This window comes from Scophthalmus maximus, chromosome 11, assembly GCF_022379125.1.
Source record: "Scophthalmus maximus strain ysfricsl-2021 chromosome 11, ASM2237912v1, whole genome shotgun sequence".
Classification (NCBI taxonomy): Eukaryota; Metazoa; Chordata; class Actinopteri; order Pleuronectiformes; family Scophthalmidae; genus Scophthalmus; species Scophthalmus maximus.
Window position 1 is genome coordinate 25,265,588 of NC_061525.1, and position 21,553 is coordinate 25,287,140.

Here is a 21,553-nt window from a genome sequence, read left to right on the forward strand (position 1 = left end):
ACTCAGGGTCCCTGGAGTCACTCAGGGTCCTGGGGTCACTCAGGGTCCCTGGAGTCACTCAGGGTCCTGGGGTCACTCAGGGTCCCTGGAGTCACTCAGGGTCCTGGGGTCACTCAGGGTCCTGGAGTCACTCAGGGTCCCTGGAGTCACTCAGGGTTTCCAGCAGCCGAACCAGCCTCCATCTTTTCCCTCTGATATTAAATCCTGATCACCGGACACATCATCGCTGATCATAACTTCTGGTCTGGTTCTGGAACTGGACCTGGTTATTTGTGTGTGGTTCATCACAACTGGCGGATTCAAATCCGTCATTATTAGTATCACTATTAACAATATCATTGCATCTCAATCTGTTCTCTATCTCTCATGGTTCTGGTTCTGTGAGAGATTTTCTCTCCACAGTCTCAGAGCTGATCATTGGGTGTGTTATTGTTGTGATTTCATACAATTTAATAAAATGTGACCACCTACATGAATCCTCCATGACGACGTGGAACTTTACATCGTTCGTCAGGATCCGGTGACGAGGAGACGACATACGGATCAGTGGCTGATGAGAACCAGGTCAACTTACACGAGAGGACTGTCACTGAGAAGTAACACGAAGTGTGTGTTTGTGTGTCTATGTGTTGACATGTGACACCTGTGCGTGTGCGTGTGTGTATTATTGTAATGAGGTCACATTATGAATAAAAGACAAAAGTACAAAAACAGGCCTACTTTTTACTGAACAAAGACACACACCTGTGTGTGTGTGTGTGTATGTGGGTGGGTGGGTGGGGGGGCGGAGTCCAGGTGTTTTATTAGCAGCGGTGAGTCGGAGATGAGATCAGAAACGCAGATGCATCAGATCATAGGACAACGTTTGGTGAGTGACGCCTCAGAACTTTACAAGAAACTTTACATTTTTAAAACTTTAAAAATGATTCAGTTACAAATATGAAATATAATAACGTATAAAATGTAAAAGCTGAGCCAGAGGAAATAAATAAATAAATCTAGAAATGGCGAGAATGTTTTCACATATTTATTAATCTTCTATATTTATTATCACAGGTCATCAGAATGTCTCATTTACAAATTAGCAGCAATAACAGTATTAATAATAAAATTAATGTTTATTAAATTTGATACTTTAATTAAAATGAATAACATTTTTAATTCTTTACATATTAACATTAGTTTACTCTGTTTTACTCTGTATGCTGAAACATATAAAGCTTGTGTTTGCACTGTCTCTTTAACTACTATGTTTCTGAATTTGTCTAAAATCAAGTCATGTTTTCAAAGTTCTCGATATTATTCATATATTCAAAACTAAGGTACAATCTGAAATTAAAAAATGTAACATAAAAAAACGTGAAACAATGATAATGAAAGTAAGAAACTTTGACATCTAAATGTTGCAGCAAGGTGTCGTATTAAAAATATTTGGTCAAAAACAGAAAACCTGAACATGGACACAAGAAATGATTCTTCATCACAAGTTCAATGTCATCAGATTAGTTCATCACAAAACATGTTGAAAAATATTTCTCTAAAAAACTAAATTAAATAAAACGTAGTAATACAACAAAGAACTTTACGCCCACTGCCAGAAGGGGCACTGCAGCCCACTCAGCATCACTTGGGTCCTTGAGGAGCACTATGACTAACCCCCCCCTTCTCTGCAGACCATGCTGACCTTTACTTTTCATATCCTGTTGATGGTGATGTCCCTCCCCATCGTCATGGCGATGCCGGAGCCCACCTGGCAGCCCCCCCTCACTGCTCCTCCATCACCACCCACCCCACCTGTGAATGACCCCGGACGCAGCTTTCACTCAATTGGAGACAACATGACGGAGCCGCCGACCCGGGACCTGGAGACCTTCTGCCAGATGCTGCAACAGAACCCAGACCCCGTCCCCCCAGACCAGATCCCCTGGTTCTGTCTCTGCACACACTGCCAGAGCACCCAGGGGCCTAAAGGGGACAAAGGAGACCGGGGGCTGCCAGGTAAACACCAAACAATACACAACGTCTGCAGATTTAATTCATGTGAATCCAGGGGGGATTCACATGTGCTCAGTGCTCTTTCAGCACTGATTTATTTTGGTTCCAGTCGTGTTGTGAAAGTCAAAGTAACGTGTTCTTTGTTGTGATGCAGGACTGATCTGAAGTGTGATGGTTCTAACTCTGCTCTTTGTGACATGATACAAATCATTATCAGGAAAACGATACAAACCCTCTGCAGCTACAGTATGTTTATATAGATTATATATATATATATATATAGGGTTATTACAGTATCTAACGCACATGTCTCTCCCCTCAGGTCGTCCAGGTAGTCCTGGAAGTCGGGGGTTGATAGGGTTCAGAGGTCCCCCAGGTTTTGTGGGCAGACCAGGGGTCAAAGGTAAATGGCTCTATGCTTCCTTGTTCTATTTCTACTTCTACTGTTTCTACTGTAAACATAACTTCAACTCGTTCTGATGTTGCTGCTGCTCAGGGCAGAAAGGAGACGAGGGGGAGAAGGGACAACAAGGACCCCAGGGACTAGTGGGACCCGAAGGAGACCGAGGCTTCAAAGGTGAGCGGAGTGCCGTTGTGTTACTGGCTCCTGAGCTTCGGGTCTAGTTCAGATTGGTTCTTCGTTGTTGCAGGTGACAAAGGTGATCAAGGTCTGGAGGGTCTCCCCGGGGATCAGGGTCCTAAAGGAGATGATGGAGTCTGTCCAGAGACCTGTGAGTCCAGCCTTGGGCCCCCGGGAACCGCAGGTCTACCTGGCCCCGCAGGACCTAGAGGTCTGCCTGGTACTCCGGGGCTGCTGGGGCCCAAAGGCACTAAAGCTGATGTGGGTGATCTGGGTCCCCCTGGTGCCCCTGGACTTGTGGGTGAGAAGGGAGAACTGGGGCCCCAGGGGGAGTGCAACTGTACAGACGGAGAAGACGGGAGTCCAGGGCAGAGGGGGGACAAGGGAGACAAAGGGGGGCAAGGACAGATAGGGCCTGAAGGGCAAATGGGACCACAGGGGGATCAGGGAGACCCAGGGTCCATTGGGATGATGGGTCCTCCTGGTCCCTGCATGACAAGTATCCAATCGGCCTTTTCTGCAGGGCTGACATCCAGCTACCCCCCACCCAACACCCCCGTGGTCTTCTCCCAAATTCTCTACAATGTCCAGGGGAATTACGACCCGACGACCGGAATCTACATCGCCCCCATAAACGGCACTTACGTCCTCAGCTACCACCTCACCGTCCATGAGCGTGTCCTCAAGGTCGGCCTCTTTCTTAATTTCATACCAGTTGTTAAAACAACTGACCCCAAAATGTTAGGGACCACCTCACATTCCATCATCCTCCACCTGGCCCGGGGGGACATGGTGTGGCTTCAGGTGAAGGATGTGGTCACTAACGGCATGTATGCTGGTGCTGAGACCAAAAGCACCTTCTCTGGCTTCCTGCTCCACCCAGACACATGTGACGTGGCCCTACTCAGGGGCCCCATGGCCCCAGTCACCCCACCTGAGGGTGAATACACCTGGGGCGACATATCTAACAGCAACACTGCTTCACCTGCTGTGGGAGGATCCAACTAATCAATAAACGACCTTCCGTCTCCTGTGGCAGGTCACCATTACAAACACAACCAATCAAACAACAGATGCACAAGTAGATCAGCTCAGACCAATCCAGACAAACTCAGAAGATCATTTATAAAACCAACCAACAGAATCCATCCCTGCATCAGAGGACGCATGTGTTCTGAAGGTCCGAGCACCGGTCCCGTCCTGAACGTCCACATCAGAGACAATTGGTCTTCCTCGTTTGATTGTAGAATGTAAAACAGAAACCATCTGACAGTGACGACCTGAGACACTGTCAATCAATCACAGTGACCTGTCAATCATGTAGTCTCTCATTAAACCAAGACACAAAGTGAGGCGAAGTTTGAGACCTGGTGGTTCTGACCCTGAACCATGTGACTCAATCGTTTGTCTTTCTACTGTTTGAATCTGTTACTTTATTTGAGACAGTTGCTGCATTTTTGTTTGTTTACTTTTTGTTGCTGTTCAATCCCTCTGTTGTAACAACGTCCTGAATCTGGTTCATCTGTAAACTGCTGAGAAACATCATGAGCAGGATGTTAACAGGCAGTGAGTTGCTGATGATCCACACTGATTCATCACCTGTCTCCAGTGGGCGGAGCCTCTTCAGGTCTCTGTCTGAGTCCCCGATGAGTCAATCAGACCACACCTGAACCACATCGGGTCATGTGAATATTTACCACAGAGTAAGGGTTTGTTTGTGTTTTTAAGCTTCAATGTAGAAAATAAAACCAGCAGATTATTGATTATTTGTTCTCTCCAATAAATCAGGTGTGTGTGTGTGTGTGTGTGTGTGCGTGTGCGTGTGCGTGTCCTTTACAACACATGAAACATGAATCACATGATGACAGTTTGTTTTATTTCAGACTCAGACAGGAAGTTCATTATCATCAGCATAAACTAAATAAAGCTTGGAGGTCAGAGGTCAGACTCTACCCACCACAGGCTGATCAACAGATTCACCTGAAGACGACAGTGAATAAACTAGAAGCTTCTACGTTCTTGTCTCAAACAGCAGCTTGTCTCCCACAGCGCGAGAGGACACATCCTGTCTGTTTCTGTGTCTTCAGGCCTCGGTGGGAGACTCGTCGTCATCTCCGTAGACCACTCCCCTCAGGTAGACTCGTTTAAACTCCTCAAATACCATGTCCTCTGGCTCACTGTGGGACAGAGAGTGAGACAGAGAGTGAAACAGAGTGAGACAGAGGGTGTGACAGAGTGAGACAGATGGTGAGACAGAGGGTGAAACAGAGGGTGAGACAGATGGTGAGACAGATGGTGAGACAGAGGGTGAGACAGAGGATGAGACAGAGGATGCGACAGAGTGAAACAGAGGGTGAGACAGAGAGTGAGACAGAGGGTGAGACAGAGAGTGAGACATAGGGTGAGACAGAGAGTGAGACAGATGATCTGAACTCATGTAATATGATGTAATATGATTTGATGATATCTGAGGTCATTGTAATCTGATTGTTGGATTTAATCTGATCAGAGTCTCACCTGTCTCTGGCTGATGACACGATTCAAACAGGAAGTGATGAAAGAGAAAAAAGATTAAATGAAACAAAAAAACCTTACTGGAGGTCACGACCTCGCTTCATAGTGAGGAGCCATTTTGTAGTTCTGTCTGAACATTATATCAAGTAGGTCTATCTGCAGCCGCAGCCACATGGCACGACATGCCCATAACTCGTACGTCACGGCACCGCTGCAGCGAGCTACTGGCTAGTCACTCACTGCTAACGCTCGCTCTTAGTTTGACTCTATAAAATGCCAAATGGAAACAGCAAGACATTCAACCAGCCACTTTGTCGTGGAAGTTGAGTGTTTGGGCGCATTTAGGATGTGACATCCTCCCGGGGGAGACGGAGCTGGACCCTCACATCACACTCCATCACCCGGAGCTGGAGGAGGAGCAGCGGGGACCGACCATCACTGACACTGCACTGCTTTAGCAAAATTTCAGCCAACTCGAATCGGGTGTGGCTGCAGCTGTGGAGCCTCCCGTCTCCCGTCTCTGAAAGTATTTTATTCATTAGTATGATTAGTACGAAGAAGAAGCATACCAGACAAAACTTTTCATTTTGAAGAGGCACGAGACGAGAGGCTCCAGGCTGCAGCCACACAGTCTGAACGAGCCTGTTCTTCATCTCCTTAAAGGACCTGCGCCCCCACAGCCTGGTCGCTATTTTATTTATGTCGCACAACATTTAATTTGGAATCTGTTTTTGAGTTGCCTCATAGCAAAATGCTGAGTGATTTTAAGTTGGGCTTTTATTGTGAAGGGCAGAACAGAAGAAGGGAGCGGATGCTCTGTAGTGTGTTTGATGGTGATAAATAAAGTTGTTGTCTTGGTTCACTCTGGTTCATACAACGTCTCTGTGTTATTATTTTGTATAAATGATTCATTAAAGGCGCAACAATAAACGCTTGGTTACATTATTTAAATTGTACAAGTTTAGCATAAATTAAGATAAATATATATTATTAATATTAATAGAGCTACAGGTTTCATTCATTGAAATATAATGAAGCTGTTCATTAGTAGTAGGGAGAAGGGGTGACACAAAATAATTTGTTCTCCTCATCCCTTTTCCAACATATAAACCAACTGTCTAATTAATTAAAAATCAAATCAAATTATTCCTGGTTATTAGTTGATAAATACCTATATTTAAATCTATTTTTCAAATTATGTTGTCATCCTAAGCCACATTCACCTTTTCTTTTTCTTTTAAAAAAAAAATCGGTTATGATGCATTGTCTTCCGAAACCACCATAGTGAAGTCTTCGAGTAATGGGCGTGTCGTGCCGTGACGTACGAGTAATGGGCGTGTCGTGCCGTGACGTACGAGTAATGGGCGTGTCGTGCCGTACGAGTAATGGGCGTGTCGTGCCGTACGAGTAATGGGCGTGTCGTGCCGTGACGTACGAGTAATGGGCGTGTCGTGCCATGACGTACGAGTAATGGGCGTGTCGTGCCGTGACGTACAGTGAAATGGGCGTGTCGTGCCGTGGGCGTGTTCTGCCGTGTGGCTGCGGCTGCAGATGGACCCTTATCCATGATATAGTGAACTCACACTGTTTCCCACAATGCATCTGTAAAGTAGTGAACAACCGATGGTCACTGACCAAGCGATGTGGACCATCATGCATTGCGCTTGGCTGAAAACTAAATTGTGCTTTGTTTCTCAAGCAGGGGGCGGAGTCTGACAACTGAGAATTCAGATCATGTACATACATATATATATACACATATATATACATATGTGTGTATATAATATGCATGTGTATATATTTAAAATATATAGGTTGAGGCCGAGCATCGTCTCCGTCTCTTCTCTTGTTGTGGCTTGTTCGTTTAGCAGCTTCTCTCTGATTCTGTTTCTTCTTATTATGGAACAGATTTAAATAAAATTTCTACAAACAGGTTCAAATTTTGTTGTTTCTTTTGATAGACTCAGAGCAGAGCTGCTCATCAAAACCCAAACTAAAACATTTAAACATATTAATACAAAGTGTAAAACTTTGGTGTTTACTGGAATATAATTCACGTGAAGAGTCTTTGAGTTCTCTGATGTCAGACTGTCCTTGAACACAACAGCTTCTGATTGGATGTTTCAATTGAAAGGAAAATTCAAACGTACCTGGTTCAGGTTTAGGATTCATGAGTCTGAACGGAACCTCCAGAGACACCTCACTGTAACACAACAGACACACAACAGACTCACTGTAACACACAGGTACTGACTCACAAGTACTGACTCACAGGTACAGACAGGTACAGATGGGTTCAGATGATTACAGACAGGTACAGACAGGTACAGACGATTACAGACAGGTACAGATGGGAACAGACAGGTACAGACAGGTACAGACAGGTACAGACGGGTACAGACGGGTACAGACGGGTACAGACCTAGATGCCAATGTCCTGTTGTTATGAGCAGAAACAGAAAACACAGATTTGGGATGTTGAAGATTAAAAAATATTATACATGAAGTTTGTCTGATGCTGAACCAGTTGACTGTGGGGTCACAGTGAGGTCACACTGAGGTCATGACCTCAATGTGACTGATAAACAGGTCACACTCACCCACAGGCCATCATCCTCAGAACCACCTTATAGGACACCAGGATCCCCTGGACCTCCTTCATCACTTCCTGCTTCACACTGAGGGAGGGGCAAGGTGGCGGAGACATCTCTGTCAGACTCATGTCATCATCATCATGTGTGTTTGTGTATGTATGTGTGTGTGTCTCACATGCTGGATGAAGCCAGGTTTGTGTCCTCATGTTTGAGTCGTCCGTCCAGAGCCAGTCCTCTGCGGTCTTTGTTGTGAGTCAGAACAGGAAACAGTGTGTATTGCTTCTTCAGAGACGTCCCACATGGGACAGAGTCCCTGCGCACGCGCACACACACACACACACACACACACACACACACACACACACACACACACACACACACACACACACACACACACACACACACACACACACACTTCAGACATTAGCGTCACGTCACAGAGCTTCATGTCAACATGTCAATGGGCTCAGACTCACTTCGTCTCCTCTTTGGCCACAGACTTCACGTATTTATCGTTGGAGTAAAGGACGACGTTCGTCACCTGCTCCACTGAAGAGACAAACAGGAAGTCACCTGACATGCGACATCATCAGACATGGGACATCACCTGACATGTGACCTCATCAGACATGTGACCTCATCAGACACAGACGTCACCTGACATGTGACATCATCAGACACAGACGTCACCTGACACACTGATGTCTTTGATGTTCCTGCTGGATGAGTTGGTGACGTCAACGTTCACTGTGACCGGCTCACTGTGGTAAAACGTCTGTAGACAGAGACAGGTACAGACAGGTTCGGACAGACAAGCACAGACATGTAGAACTAGATGTGGAACATGATGTGGAACCTCACCTCTTTAGGAAGACTCAGTTTGACGGTCAGAGGTTCCTCAGACATCAGGAACTCGAAGGTCGTCTCTGCTGATGGAACCAGTTCACTGATCTCTGGACTGAACTGGATCTTACGAATACTGAGACGAACTGAGCTCCTGAGGAGAGGAGAGCATTGATCAACTGACCCTGATCCTGATCCTGACCCTGACCCTGGCCCTGATCTGACACTGACCCCGATCCTGATCCCAACCTGACCCTGATCCTGATCCTGACCCTGGCCCTGGCCCCGATCCTGATCCCGACCTGACCCTGATCCTGATCCTGATCCTGATCCTGATCCTGACCCTGACCACGACCCCGACCCTGGACTCACTCTTTGTCGATCTTCTCGTTTTGGCTTTGACCACAAAACGCTTTCACCTCAAACTCCACAGCACATTTCTGTCACAAACAAAGAGAAATGAGAGAATCAATCAACATCTATTTAAATATGGTTCTACAGTGAACAGGAGGTTTCAACGTGGTTCACATCAACAAATAACATCTATAGAACAAAACAAAGACAAAGGTTCATATACAAACTGGAGTTTTAAAAACGGGTTAGGGTTAGGGGTGATCTGGTGACCTGGTGACCTTGTGACCTGGACCTAGACTACGCGCATTCGCATTGAATTTCCAGCGCTGCGGGAAACTGAAAATGGGATCAGCGGTGAACCACCATCAAGTGTCCCCTGTCGGTTGCTCAGTTAGTTGCGGTTTGCAACTTTACCACCAGATGTCGCCAGAACAGTACAAAAATTACACACTGGGGCTTTAACTGTAACCATGAGATATGTATATATATATATATATATATATATATAATAATCCTGAGCACATCAGACTAGAAGCGTGTTACCTTCCCCACGTCGGAGGGTCCGGGCTGCAGAGCGACGGAACACGGCAGATTGTCTGGAAACTGAAACAAAAACAAAGTTTCTGTCTGACGACTTCTACAAACTACAAAAGAAGAGAATCGACTCTTGGAGTTGAAGCCTTCGTGTGTCATCGGACTATACATCAACACCCCTTGGAGGTCAGGGGTCATTTTCAGGAGGCTAAAGTCTGAAGGAGCTCAGATGAGATCCACGGGTCCGGTACCGGAACCGGTTCCTCACCTCGAAGAAGAAGGGGAAGCCGTTGTCTCCCAGCTTCCGCAGCAGCTTCTGCTGGGTCTTTGTGTGAGTGAGTTTGTCTTTGTCCTGCAGCTCGGGGTAAACCTGCCGGGTCACGAGGAACAAGTCCCGCCTGAAGGCCACGCCCATCACGTCCTCGTCCTGACGGCCGTACCAGAACGTGCACGACAGCATCACGTACACTACAGACACACACAGAACAGCACGAGTGACTTTCTGTCCATCAACCACCAATCTCCGGTTGCCACACAAGAAGAAGACAAGGTTAAACCGCAACGAAGGACCAGAGAGGTCAGTGGTCGTCGTCACTGACGACTGATGAAACGCTTTAGTTCAGTGACTTCAGGAAGCAGAGCTTCGATGAAGCTGCAATGTGTTTTCTAACAGAGAGTAGAGGTCAAAGGTCAAACCCACGGACCTTTCTTTCCTTGGAGCAGAACCGGGTCAATGAAGATCACTCCGTCTGAGAGAAGAACAGAACCACAGATCATGTGATGTCCATTTGATGACATCACATAAAGCATCATGTTAGCCTAGCTTAGCACAAAGGCTGATGACAGAACCTGTTAGCCTAGCTTAGCACAAAGACTGACGACAGAACCTGTTAACCTAGCTTGTTTCTGTCAGAACTCACCCACTGGATCCACAATGTCACAGTGATCCACAAAGTCTCTCTTGGCCAAGTAGACCGCGACCTGAGGGGAGAGAGGGGTCAGAGGTCAGAGGTCTTGGACCTGAACCAACAATTCGTGAACTTTATTCATGTTATGATCTGAGGCTTTCATGAACCATATACGGAGTCATGATACATCTGATCACTGATCAATATGTTACACTGTGGGTGTGTGAGCGTGTTACTGTGTGTATCTGTGTGTGTATTAGTGTGTGTTACTGTGTGTATCAGTGTGTTACTGTGTGTGTATCTATGTATGTGTGTGTGTATCTGTGTGTGTGTGTATCTACGTATGTGTGTATCTGTGTGTGTGTATCTACGTATGTGTGTATCTACGTATGTGTGTATCTGTGTGTGTATCTACGTATGTGTATCTGTGTGTATCTGTGTGTGATACTGTGTGTGTATCTGTGTGTGATACTGTGTGTGTATTAGTGTGTGTTACTGTGTGTATCAGTGTGTTACTGTTTGTGTGTATCTACGTATGTGTGTATCTGTGTGTGTGTATCTACGTATGTGTATCTATGTGTGATACTGTGTGTATCAGTGTGTTACTGTGTGTGTGTATCTACGTATGTGTGTATCTGTGTGTGTGTGTTCACTCACCGACTTGTCGCGGGAAGCTTTTTTGAAGACGACTTGTTTCGGACTCATGGTGTCTCCTTCTTACCTGGTGTCTTATTATTATCGTGTCTTATTGTGTCTCCTTGTCTCAGGACCTGCGATCACCTGTGATGTAACATGAAGCCGTCAACCGTTTGATATTTAAATCTACTCAAACTTTAGATTGAAAACATTTTTCCGTCAGTGAAGAGACAGAAACACAAACTGACCTGAAGCTGCAGCGACGACGACTTCAGCAGGATCAGCTGCTCACACACACTGAGCTGCATTTATAACATACACACACACACACACACACACACACTGAGCTGCATTTATAACATACACACACACACACACACACTGCCTGGTCAGCACACTGCTTATTACTGGCAAATTGACTGACACATACACACACACTCACACACACACACACACACACTTTACATCTTAAACATTTCCGCCGACGGCCATCTTCCTGTGACATGTTTAGTGGGTGTGTGTGTGTGTGTGAATATGGTCTATGAACAAGTTGTGTGGTAAGAACTTGGTTCCATGTTTAAACAGACATGATGTGTTCAGGGTCAGAGTAAGTTGTAAGACTCTGAGCCGATCAGAACACTCAGCAGTCTGTCTGCTGACATCAGCAGCTCACACCTGAGGGGTGGAGCTACGACATGACATGTCTTGTCTCTGATTGGTCAGACCAGACGGTAGATAAATACGACGACATGAAGCCAAATCATCGCGATCACAAACTTCCCTCCAGGTGGGACCACAGTGTGTCATCAATATGTCATTGTCAAGGAGGATTCATAGGATTTAGGAAAAGAGAATCTGAGTCAGAGGAGCGTCGAATTGTCAAATTTTACTTAGGAAGTTTCCTAAATCCTGAAGTGACCAGGGGTGAGGTCGAATTGTCCTTCCTATCTACTATTCCTTGATCTCAGTGTAAAACGTCATGAGGTCAAGAAAAGGTGTAAAGGACAACCGATAAGACTTAGGAAGAGCTGACAGCTGCTCAGAGAATCCAACTCCACTGACACTAAACTACATCGTCATGTGACGTCGTGGTGAAACCACATTTCTGAAGGTGATCTACAAAAACCTCAGCAGCTCCATCAGCATGTTTCCATGTTTTATGATTCATATGTACAGAAACTTACATCGGGGTCATATTCATACTCTTCTATTTCAGATTTACATTTGTTCATGACATCACTTTAAATATCAGTCCCAACGACATGGGGGTCTATATGTCCTTACTCTCACATAGGAAGCTCCAATGTACCCTATGATAAAGGAGATAGGAAAGGAAGCATTGAAGCTCCCTTCCAAAGCACTTAGAGAATCTGAACATTATCAGGTGCTGAGGAAACACTTCACTCATTAAACCTTTCTAAGAAAAACTGAATATTGGACTGCAGCCTGGTCACTGACCTGAAGCTTCAGAGTCGCTCCCCATTCCAGTCGTGGATGGGCTAGTGGAAGGTCAGGGTTGACCCGCTCTCCGGGGTGTCAGGGGTGATCCGTACCAGGTAACGACATGTTTTTTTTTTTGATGAGGTTCATAAATGTGAACGAGTAAAGAGACTTCACACATTTTATTTTACATCGGCCTGTGATTAGCTGGCGACCTGCGAGCGAGCGAGCGAGCGAGCACACACACACACACACACACACACACACACACACACACACACACACACACACACACACACACACACACACACACACACACACACACACACACACACACACACACACACACACACACACACACACACACACACACACACACACACACACACACACACACACACACACACACACACACACACACACACACACACACACACACGATCACCAATATATTAATTACACATAATTACACATTTATTTGATGAACATGGAAACAGTGAAGAGAGAGTGTGTCCATGCGTGTGCACAACGTCCATTAGGATCATGTGATTCATCATCACATCCTCAATGTTCAACAAGTGTCGTCGACCAATCACACGTCAGACCACAGGACGGCTCTGCTGCCTTTCTCCACGCTGACCACGAAGGCTCCGGACGGAGACCAGGACACCGAATTGATGGCAGAGCTGCAGAGAGGACGAGAGGTCACAGAGGTCATACAGCTGGAGGTCAGGACTCTTTGACCTCTGTTCTCGTGGGGTCAGTTTGTCGCTTACTTGTGGTGTCGGTCCAGAGTTCGGTCCACTTTGCCCGTCAGGACGTTCCACACGTAAAGAGCTCCATCAGCTGAACCTCCGGCCACGTAGCTGCCGTCCGGACTGAAACAAACAACGACACTGTTAGTGACCCTGTGACCCGAGTCCAGACGGTTCAGTCGCTCTGAAGAAGCCGATGTGTTGAACTCACCTGAAAGTCACCCTGGTCCAGTCGGCTCCGCACTTGAAGCCCTGAGCACTGAACACACCAACACACAGTTAGTACATCAGGACCAGACCTGGACCAGGATTATCAGACGAGTGACTCTGATGTCACCACGTTTTAGAATCAGTCTGAAGCAGCGGTTTCCAAGGAGACAGACCTGAATGGTTGTTGGTTTGTCAACGTTTTTATATATGAAACTTTTTTATTTTATCGTTGCTCATGTTGGCCAGGACGTCCTGACAGAGACATCTCAGGTCAACAGGTCAACAGGTGAATCACCTGAACGTCTGTCGGACAGAGTTGGTGCGAAGGTCGATAATCTTGATGAGGTCGTCTCTGGAGCAGCTGAGAAGTTCTGTTCGCTCGTGGTTCAGGTCCAGTGACGTGACTCTGCCAAACAACTCCAGCTCCTGAACGATGCTCTCAGCTCTGACACACACACACACACACACACACACACACACACACACACACACACACACACACACACACACACACACACACACACACACACACACACACACACACACACACACACACACACACACACACACACACACACACACACACACACACACACACACACACACACACACACACACACACACACACACACACACACACTGTTGTTAACTGTGGTGTAGTTGTTGTGTAGCTGTTGTTAACTATTGTGTAGCTGTTAATTGTTGTGTAGCTGTTGTTAACTGTTGTGTAGCAGTTATGTAGTTGTGTTGCCTTCTCACCTGATGTCCCAGAATCGAACCTTCTTGTCGAAGTGTCCGCTCATGACGCACTGCTCCGTACACACAATGTCGTTACAACTGGAACCAGCAAACACCGTCTTCATACCTACACAGGTGACATCACAGGTCACTCCATGTAAAACCAGTTAAACATCCGCCAGACAAACCGACCAATCACGTACAGACTTTGCTGCGGAGGTCCCACAGTTTGAGCGTCCGGTCATAGCTGCCAGAGACGATCCGAGTGTTGTCCAATAGGAAACGAGCTGACAGAACCTTCCCACTGTGACCCGTCAAGGTGTGCTGCGCGCGCACACACACACACACACACACACACACACACACACACACACACACACACACACACACACACACACACACACACACACACACACACACACACACACACACACACACACACACACACACACACACACACACACACACACACACACACACACACACACACACACACACACACACACACACACACACACACACACACACGTATGTTTAGAAAATCACAACAAAACTGTTGTATTGTGCTGCTGTGAAATTCCCAGAGCGGGATGAAAAGTTTTTTATTCTATATACATTATGTTGCATCCTAACCTGTGTGTGTGTGTGATGTTGATGAAACTTTAACGTCTCAGGTGTCGTCGTTTTTGTGGCCTCAGTAGAAAAGCGAGATCATGTCTCAAGCCCTGCCCCCTCAGCCTTACGCTCCATGGTGATTGGTTCTGTTGGATGTCAGTCATCACACTGAGCCTATACGATCTCTGTACAGACTCACATTGTGATGTCACTTCCTGTCTGTCAGCAGCTCCTGGGACCACCACTGCACCACTAGAGCATGATGGGAACAGAGGGGCTGCTGGGAGCCAAAATGGTGGCTAAGGGGGAGGGGCTGAAATTCAGACCTTTTACATGACATCACTGACCAGCAGACTGACGACTGTAAACCTGTCAATAATCAATAAGACCATGTTTCTCTCTTGGCTCGGAGATCGATCGATTCACTGATCTCCAGATTCTTTCTGAAACTTCAGCCTCTGATCGTCTGTGTATACTGATGATAACTATATTATATTTATATGGATCTTTTCTGACTCAGTCAACCTGAAGAAAACATTTAGGGATCGACCCCCCCGACCTCTGAGCCACAGACTCACCCTCAGTCTGAAATCGTCCACAGTCCAGATGCGACTGGCGAAGTCGTTGGAGGCAGCAAGCAGGTATGAACCCTGAAGACACACAAAAACACTATCAAACACACAAACACACAAACACAGACTCACAGCAGTGAAGAGACTTACTGCGCTGTCAAAGTCGATACTGGTGATTCCTGCATTACTGCCAGTCAGAGCTCCTTTAGCTTCACAGTGACCTGTGAGAGAGAGAGACAGATATATTAAACATTAAATATGTTGGTTGTAATAATTGACTTAGGGTTAGGGTCCAGTTCACACTAGAACATGATAACATGACATCACTGTCTCAACACATTGCTCCCATTTTTATCTGTTGTCCTGTTTTTTTTTTGTTGGTCTTTTTCTGTGTAAGTTCCATGAGAGCTCAGGAAACCAAAATCTGATTCCTTGTATGTTGAACATTCTTGGCCAATAAATCTGATTCTGATCTCTGATGTCATCTGAGCTTGCCGTTTCTTTGGTGACCTCACCTGCGACGACCTCCCACAGCTTCACCCTGCGATCCATCCCTCCTGTCGCCACCATACGAGAGCCGGGGCTGAACCTCACCGCGTTCACCTCGCCGTCGTGAGCTTCCTACACACACACACACACACACACACACACACACACACACACACACACACACACACACACACACACACACACACACACACACACACACACACACACACACACACACACACACACACACACACACACACACACACACACACACAGTCAGTCAGTCAGTCAGTCAGTCAGTATGAAAAAACACTTGTTTACTCTCTCTCTCTTTCACTTGGTCTCAGGTTGAAAACTTGAGATCAGCTCCCTCCTCCTCCTCCTCCTCAGCCTGACACTCCGTCCTGTTTGGTTATGTTGGAAGTCAGTCATCACTTTGAGCCAATAGAATCTCTGTACAGGCTCACACTGTGATGTTGCTTCCCGTCTGTCAGCAGCTCCTGTGACCACCACTGCACCACTACATGCATGATGGGAGGAGAGAGCAGGGCTGCTGGGAGCCAGAGGGCAGCAGGAGAGGATTGTGGGTAATCAGACCTTTTACTGTTCATCACTGACCTTTGATCTCTGACCTCTACGGTCAACAAATGGATATTTCCAGTGTCAGGCAGTACCATGTTTATACGAGAAAGGAAAACTAAACAACACATTAGGTCACGTGACTTGTCCCAGCTGATCACTGTGACATCAGAGGTCACGTGACGTGTCCCAGCTGAACACTGGCCACATGACTGAACCGTACTCACGAACACGTGCAGCGCCGTGGACGGGACTCGGACGTCTGCACACACTCCTGACGGAGCCTCTGTGTTTTCAGGTGAAGAGCTGAAAGAGTTGGCAGCTCGACGTCTGAGAGAGAGAGAGAGAGAGAGAGAGAGAGAGAGAGAGAGAGATTTTTGATTTTGATTTTTAAAAAACAATGTTTATTAAGATTTACCAGAGAACATCACGGTCCTCTACAAATGAAATGAAAAAAAACACAACAACAACACAAAACAAAAAAGATAACTGAAAAAACAGAATAAATCAGGTCATAAAAACAGAGTTAAAGATGAGCTCTCCCTCACACAGACTGGTTTAAAAACTCCTGTATGTCGTTCATCAGAGAGTGGAGAGAGAGAGAGCGAGAGAGAGCAGGACAGGTCGGAGGTAAGGTCGGAAGTCAGGTCAGAACAGAGGTTAGGTCAGAGGTTCGAGGTCTTTACAGATACATACCCAAATATGTTGGAGATGGAGTCCAGTAGACCAGGGGGAGGAGGGTGGGACAGTCTCTTACTAAAGACACATGAAGACAGTCAGACAGTTTCCACAGAGAGACAGGCGCAGAGAGAGAGAGAGAGAGAGAGACACAGACAGACAGAGACAGACCACTGCACATAACTTTACCAAATAATTCATCACCCATGATATAATCATTATTTTTATTATTATTATTCATATTATTAATATGATTATAGAAGTGTTGAACTCTAGTGACCTGGGCGTTCTGCTCAGCGCTCTGCTGGGAGACGTCTCTCCTCCTTTCCCTCCGTCCTCAGCCAGAACCTCGATGTCGTCGTCTCTGAGGACAAACACACGAGGTCAGAGGTCAGAAGACGTCTGATGTCACAGCAGATGTGAGGTCACAAAGGTCAAATGTTACTGACGGGTCGATGGGCAGCGGCTCTTTGGCGGCATCGGCCAGTTCCTTCTGCAGTTTGGCCTGTCGCCGTCTGAAAGACAGGAGGACAAATCAGCCTCAGGTGATTCAGACGACTCAGATGATCCAAGGACTCAGATTATGCCAACCTGCTGTCCTTCTCGTTCTCGGCGTTAAGCTTGTTGGCCTCCTGAGCTTTCTCTGCCATCCAGCGAGACACCAGCTCCTGATTGTCCTCTGTGGTTTTCCGAAGTTTCTCCTCCAGAGCGGAGAATGTGATCTGCAGAGCGTCGTACTCGTCCTTCAGCGTCTGGTTCGCCCGCTCCAGGTCCTGTGAGACAGGAAGTCCAGTGGGTCAGGACAAGTCAACACAGGAAGTCAGGACACGACGATGAAGGTCTCAGGTTGAAAACTTGAGATCAGCTCCCTCCTCCTCTTCAGCCTCACGCTCCGTCCTGATTGGTTATGTTGGAAGTCAGTCATCACTTTGAGCCAATAGAATCTCTGTACAGGCTCACACTGATGTCACTTCCTGTCTGTTTGCAGCTCCTGCAACCACTGCTGCACCACTAGAGCATGATGGGAGGAGAGAGCAGGGGCTGCTGGGGCCAGAGAGCAGCAGGAGAGGATTGTGGGTAATCAGACCTCTTAATGTTCATCACTGACCTTCGGCTGGATTCAGTTTGTTCTTCCTGTTGCCTTCTCCTCACCTTGTCCTTGACCTCAGTGGACAAGGTCACAAGGTCAAAGGAGGATTCACACGACTCCACTGACACTGAGCAACGTCGTCATGTGATCATAACCTGATCAGGTTGATTCATGTTCGACATGAGTAGTGAAAATATTTTTTTTCTCGCTCCTGTCACTCATATTTATCACCATGGCAACGTGTGACATCACATGTAAATTATTCATATGTAACAGTAACTTACATGATCACGTGCATCTGTTTTTCTCCTTCAGATTGAATCATTTACGTTAGTTCATGACATCACATTGTGGGTCTGTTTCTCCTTTCCTCTCACACAGGAAACTCCAGTGTACCCTATGCTAAAGGAGATAGGAAAGGAAGCATTGAAGCTCCTTTCCTAAGCACTTGGAGAGTCTGAACAGATCTTATCAGGTGCTGAGGAAACACTTTTGGGTGTTGGTTACACTTTTGGGGTGAGGTTGAATTGTCAAATTCACTTTGATCAGCACCATGATAAGAGCTGTTCAGATTCTCTAAATGCTTAGGAAAGGAGCTTCAATCCTTCCTTCCTATCTCCTTCAGCATAGGATACACTGGATCTTCCTTTGTGAGAGTAGGGAGATATAGCCCCACAATTCATTGCGGCAGCGATATTTAACGTGATGCACCATGAACGGACCTAGACGATTAGATTTGAAGAAGAGTATAAATATGACCCAGATGTAAGTTACCGTTACATATGAACCATAAAACACTGAAAAATGCTGATGGAGCCGCTGAGGTTTTTGTAGTTCATTTTCAGAAATGTGTAGTTTCACCACAACGTCACATGATGATGGAGTTTAGTGTCAGTGGAGTCAGATTCTCAAAGCAGCGCTGTCGGCTTTTCATAAGTCCTATGAACCCTCTTTTACACCTTTCCTTGACCTCATGACGTTTTCCACTGAGGTCAATGGAAGTAGATAGGAATAGTAGATAGGAAGGACAATTGGACCGCACCCTTGGACTGCAGCCTTCATGTCTGCAAGGAGGTGGACATTTCCTGTTTTTACCTGGAGGCCTATGATTGGTCCAGGTGTGTTCATACCTGCAGAAAGCTCCTCAGCTCCCGACAGTCGCCCTCCAGGTTCATGATCTGTTGCTGAAACTCCAACGTCCTGAACACAAGAGAGACAGTGAACGTGTCCCTGAGTGACATCACGCGCGCGCACACACACACACTCTCTCTCTCTCTCACTCACACACACATTCAGTTCTTACTTGGCCTCGTTGCTCTGAATCTCTTTGTCTTTCTGTTGAATCTGGTTGTTCAGTTCGATCACACTCTGCGCTAGCTGCTCCACACACACACACACACACACACACACACACACACACACACACACACACACACACACACACACACACACACACACACACACACACACACACACACACACACACACACACACACACACACACACACACACACACACACACACACACACACACACACACACACACACACACACAATTTAACAACCAGAGGAACAATCACACTTATTGAAATTTACACACTTTCTGTGTGTAGTGAAGGTCACTGATGTTGATGACATCACTTTCTGTGTGTAGTGTCTCTGACCTCTCCTCTCTTCTTGTGCAGCTCCGTCAGCTCCTCCTGGTGTTTGATTCTCATCTGAGACATTTCCTGCAGCAGAGCGTCTCCTCGACTCGAGTCTGAGGATGCACTGAAACAAAGGACAGAGACAGTGAGAAGACAGGAGAGGACATCTGAGAGGACAGGAGATGACATCTGAGAGGACAACTGGAGAAAGTGAAACGTATCCCTGCTTCCTGGCTATGGTCTGAACACCAGTGTCATGACGCCCCAAAAGTAAAATGGAAACGTATGTCAACATTTAATAATTCTCAAGGATCCATGAGTTGTGGATGGAGACAAGACGACGTCAGGTCCTGGTTCAGGTCTCACCTGGACTCATGTCCTCTCTGGACGTCATACTTGTCAGTCTGATATCGCTCTGAGAGGACGGCCTGCAGGTCGGACTTCTCCAACAGACGATGATCTGAAACACAGAGCAGCTGCTGTGAGCCCACACGACCCAGTACAATACACGGCCGACTGTACACGACCCATTAAAGCACACGACCCGGTATACAGTACATGGCCGACTGTACACGACCAACTGTACACGACCCATTAAAGCACACGACCCGGTATACAGTACATGTCCGACTGTATGTATGTATAACAACAGATGACTCACACTGTAAATCACACACTGATGAGCTACTCGAAGGCTTGTATATAACTGACATACAAACATACGTACATACACATATATACATATATAAACACACACATATATAAGGACAGATTACTCACACTGGTGGACGAGCTCCTCGAAGGCTTGTCTCTGAACTCGGTCTCTGAGCTTCAGCTGCTCGGAGATGTGTCTCTTCCACGTACAGTCCGCCCGCCGCTCCGCCATCACCACCTGACACACACACACACACACACACACACACACACACACACACACACACACACTTAAACAAACGCACTCAGCTGATGATTGAGGAACCACGTGACACTGAAGAACTACAGTCTGCTGCTTCCGGACTCACACGAACATGACGTCATGCACGCCAGTCAGCTGATTATTTTCTGCAGATGACAAATTATTGATCAACAAACTGGTGACATCAGGCAGGTAAAACGCGAGGCCAACAGGAAACACCTTCAGTCGGTGGTAGCTGGTGTTAGCTTGTTAGTTGTAACTGTTGGACAAAGACCGGGGACAACGGCAGAGACAAAGCGGCGGTTTGTGATTTAAATTCGTCTACATCGACCCGGTCACAGGAACTGCGGAGGCTCCTCCGTGTCTCCGTGTCGCGGCTCCGGTGAGGAGTGACTCGACATGTTAGCATGCTATCGGGCGGCTAGCTGCGGAGCGGAGAAGAGTCCCGAGTCCCGGGCTGAGGCCTCACCGTGGACCTTGGTGCTGCTGTGTCGGTGCTGTCGGTCTTTAACGGTTCCGCTCGTGTCGTTAACCGACATCTGTTTCTTCTGCTAACTGGCTCCAACTCGGCGCCATGTTGACTCCATCAACGACTCACTTCCGGAAGAGTCGCACGAAAATACGGTCGGGTTTAAACAGCTACCGGGACTTTTGTTCCTCTGTTTCCCGCCAGTGAGTGAGAACCGAGATTCACACGTTTTTATCATTTTCAATTTTCATGTCAATAAATAAATCAGAACAACAGTTATCAGACTGAAGAGAAAAACTCCCATTTTTATTCCGATGATTTACTGTTGATTTAATTTTAATGAAATGTGATATTATGACGTAGTTTGGTGTCGTTACTGTGACATACTGTGCAGTACC

General features: G+C 46.6%; 3 protein-coding genes and 3 non-coding genes across 15 annotated transcripts; 1 reads left to right on the forward strand and 5 right to left on the reverse strand.

Moving 5' to 3' along the window:
• Nucleotides 1-844: 844 nt before the first annotated feature.
• Nucleotides 845-4,338, forward strand: LOC118297768 (inner ear-specific collagen). Its single transcript, XM_035621927.2, has 5 exons — nucleotides 845-868; nucleotides 1,674-1,998; nucleotides 2,318-2,398; nucleotides 2,492-2,572; nucleotides 2,646-4,338. The coding sequence occupies exons 2-5, from the start codon at nucleotides 1,677-1,679 to the stop codon at nucleotides 3,581-3,583; spliced, it is 1,422 nt and encodes a 473-aa protein (XP_035477820.2). The 5' UTR covers nucleotides 845-868; nucleotides 1,674-1,676; the 3' UTR covers nucleotides 3,584-4,338.
• Nucleotides 4,339-4,429: 91 nt separating this feature from the next.
• LOC118297934 (S-arrestin) lies at nucleotides 4,430-12,716 on the reverse strand. Of its 9 annotated transcripts, XM_035621941.2 has the most exons (18): nucleotides 12,417-12,716; nucleotides 11,207-11,305; nucleotides 10,980-11,102; nucleotides 10,335-10,395; nucleotides 10,119-10,163; nucleotides 9,683-9,882; nucleotides 9,424-9,483; nucleotides 8,899-8,966; nucleotides 8,545-8,680; nucleotides 8,374-8,458; nucleotides 8,160-8,232; nucleotides 7,859-7,996; nucleotides 7,690-7,767; nucleotides 7,512-7,526; nucleotides 7,240-7,292; nucleotides 5,476-5,609; nucleotides 5,093-5,102; nucleotides 4,430-4,752 (listed from the first exon to the last, which is right to left on the reverse strand). In XM_035621941.2, the coding sequence occupies exons 3-18, from the start codon at nucleotides 11,025-11,027 to the stop codon at nucleotides 4,706-4,708; spliced, it is 1,251 nt and encodes a 416-aa protein (XP_035477834.1). In that variant the 5' UTR covers nucleotides 11,028-11,102; nucleotides 11,207-11,305; nucleotides 12,417-12,716; the 3' UTR covers nucleotides 4,430-4,705. The 9 variants fall into 9 exon arrangements, with proteins under 9 accessions (XP_035477834.1, XP_035477836.1, XP_035477837.1 ...); XM_035621943.2 differs by lacking the exon at nucleotides 7,512-7,526; XM_035621944.2 differs by lacking the exon at nucleotides 5,476-5,609.
• Nucleotides 12,717-12,850: 134 nt separating this feature from the next.
• Nucleotides 12,851-21,297, reverse strand: atg16l1 (ATG16 autophagy related 16-like 1 (S. cerevisiae)). 2 transcript variants are annotated; one of them, XM_035621910.2, is made up of 20 exons: nucleotides 21,156-21,297; nucleotides 20,551-20,662; nucleotides 20,137-20,230; nucleotides 19,789-19,894; nucleotides 19,428-19,501; nucleotides 19,255-19,324; nucleotides 17,626-17,807; nucleotides 17,484-17,549; nucleotides 17,315-17,398; nucleotides 17,053-17,112; nucleotides 16,584-16,686; nucleotides 15,804-15,909; nucleotides 15,439-15,509; nucleotides 15,295-15,366; nucleotides 14,305-14,425; nucleotides 14,123-14,228; nucleotides 13,659-13,808; nucleotides 13,365-13,412; nucleotides 13,175-13,276; nucleotides 12,851-13,084 (listed from the first exon to the last, which is right to left on the reverse strand). In XM_035621910.2, exons 2-20 carry the CDS (start codon nucleotides 20,654-20,656, stop codon nucleotides 12,991-12,993), a joined length of 1,815 nt encoding a protein of 604 aa, XP_035477803.1. In that variant the 5' UTR covers nucleotides 20,657-20,662; nucleotides 21,156-21,297; the 3' UTR covers nucleotides 12,851-12,990. The 2 variants fall into 2 exon arrangements, with proteins under 2 accessions (XP_035477803.1, XP_035477804.1); XM_035621911.2 differs by lacking the exons at nucleotides 12,851-13,084; nucleotides 13,175-13,276 and having other exon boundaries at nucleotides 13,398-13,536.
• Nucleotides 14,792-15,064, reverse strand: LOC118299942. The gene has a single exon (XR_004790006.1). It is a non-coding gene; the product is annotated as a small Cajal body-specific RNA 6 (non-coding RNA).
• LOC118299941 lies at nucleotides 16,117-16,396 on the reverse strand. Its single transcript, XR_004790005.1, has one exon. It is a non-coding gene; the product is annotated as a small Cajal body-specific RNA 6 (non-coding RNA).
• On the reverse strand, nucleotides 17,873-18,143 carry LOC118299943. Its single transcript, XR_004790007.1, has one exon. It is a non-coding gene; the product is annotated as a small Cajal body-specific RNA 6 (non-coding RNA).
• Nucleotides 21,298-21,553: the final 256 nt, after the last annotated feature.

Bases quoted from the DNA above. Each gene is read 5' to 3' on its own strand.
- LOC118297934 (XM_035621941.2), bottom strand. From the start codon at position 11,027: ATGAGTCCGAAACAAGTCGTCTTCAAAAAAGCTTCCCGCGACAAGTCG. The intron at 9,883-10,118 runs GTCCGTGGGTTT...GTGTGTCTGTAG, and splicing joins TCTGCTCCAAGGAAAGAAAG to TGTACGTGATGCTGTCGTGC. The intron at 8,459-8,544 runs GTGAGGTTCCAC...CTCTGTCTACAG, and splicing joins AACTGAGTCTTCCTAAAGAG to ACGTTTTACCACAGTGAGCC.
- atg16l1 (XM_035621910.2), bottom strand. From the start codon at position 20,656: ATGGCGGAGCGGCGGGCGGACTGTACGTGGAAGAGACACATCTCCGAG. The intron at 19,502-19,788 runs GTCAGAGACACT...TGTGTGGAGCAG, and splicing joins TGCACAAGAAGAGAGGAGAG to CTAGCGCAGAGTGTGATCGA. The intron at 17,550-17,625 runs GTTGGCATAATC...CCTGTCTTTCAG, and splicing joins GAGAACGAGAAGGACAGCAG to ACGGCGACAGGCCAAACTGC.
- LOC118297768 (XM_035621927.2), top strand. From the start codon at position 1,677: ATGCTGACCTTTACTTTTCATATCCTGTTGATGGTGATGTCCCTCCCC. The intron at 1,999-2,317 runs GTAAACACCAAA...CTCTCCCCTCAG, and splicing joins AGGAGACCGGGGGCTGCCAG to GTCGTCCAGGTAGTCCTGGA. The intron at 2,573-2,645 runs GTGAGCGGAGTG...TCGTTGTTGCAG, and splicing joins AGGAGACCGAGGCTTCAAAG to GTGACAAAGGTGATCAAGGT.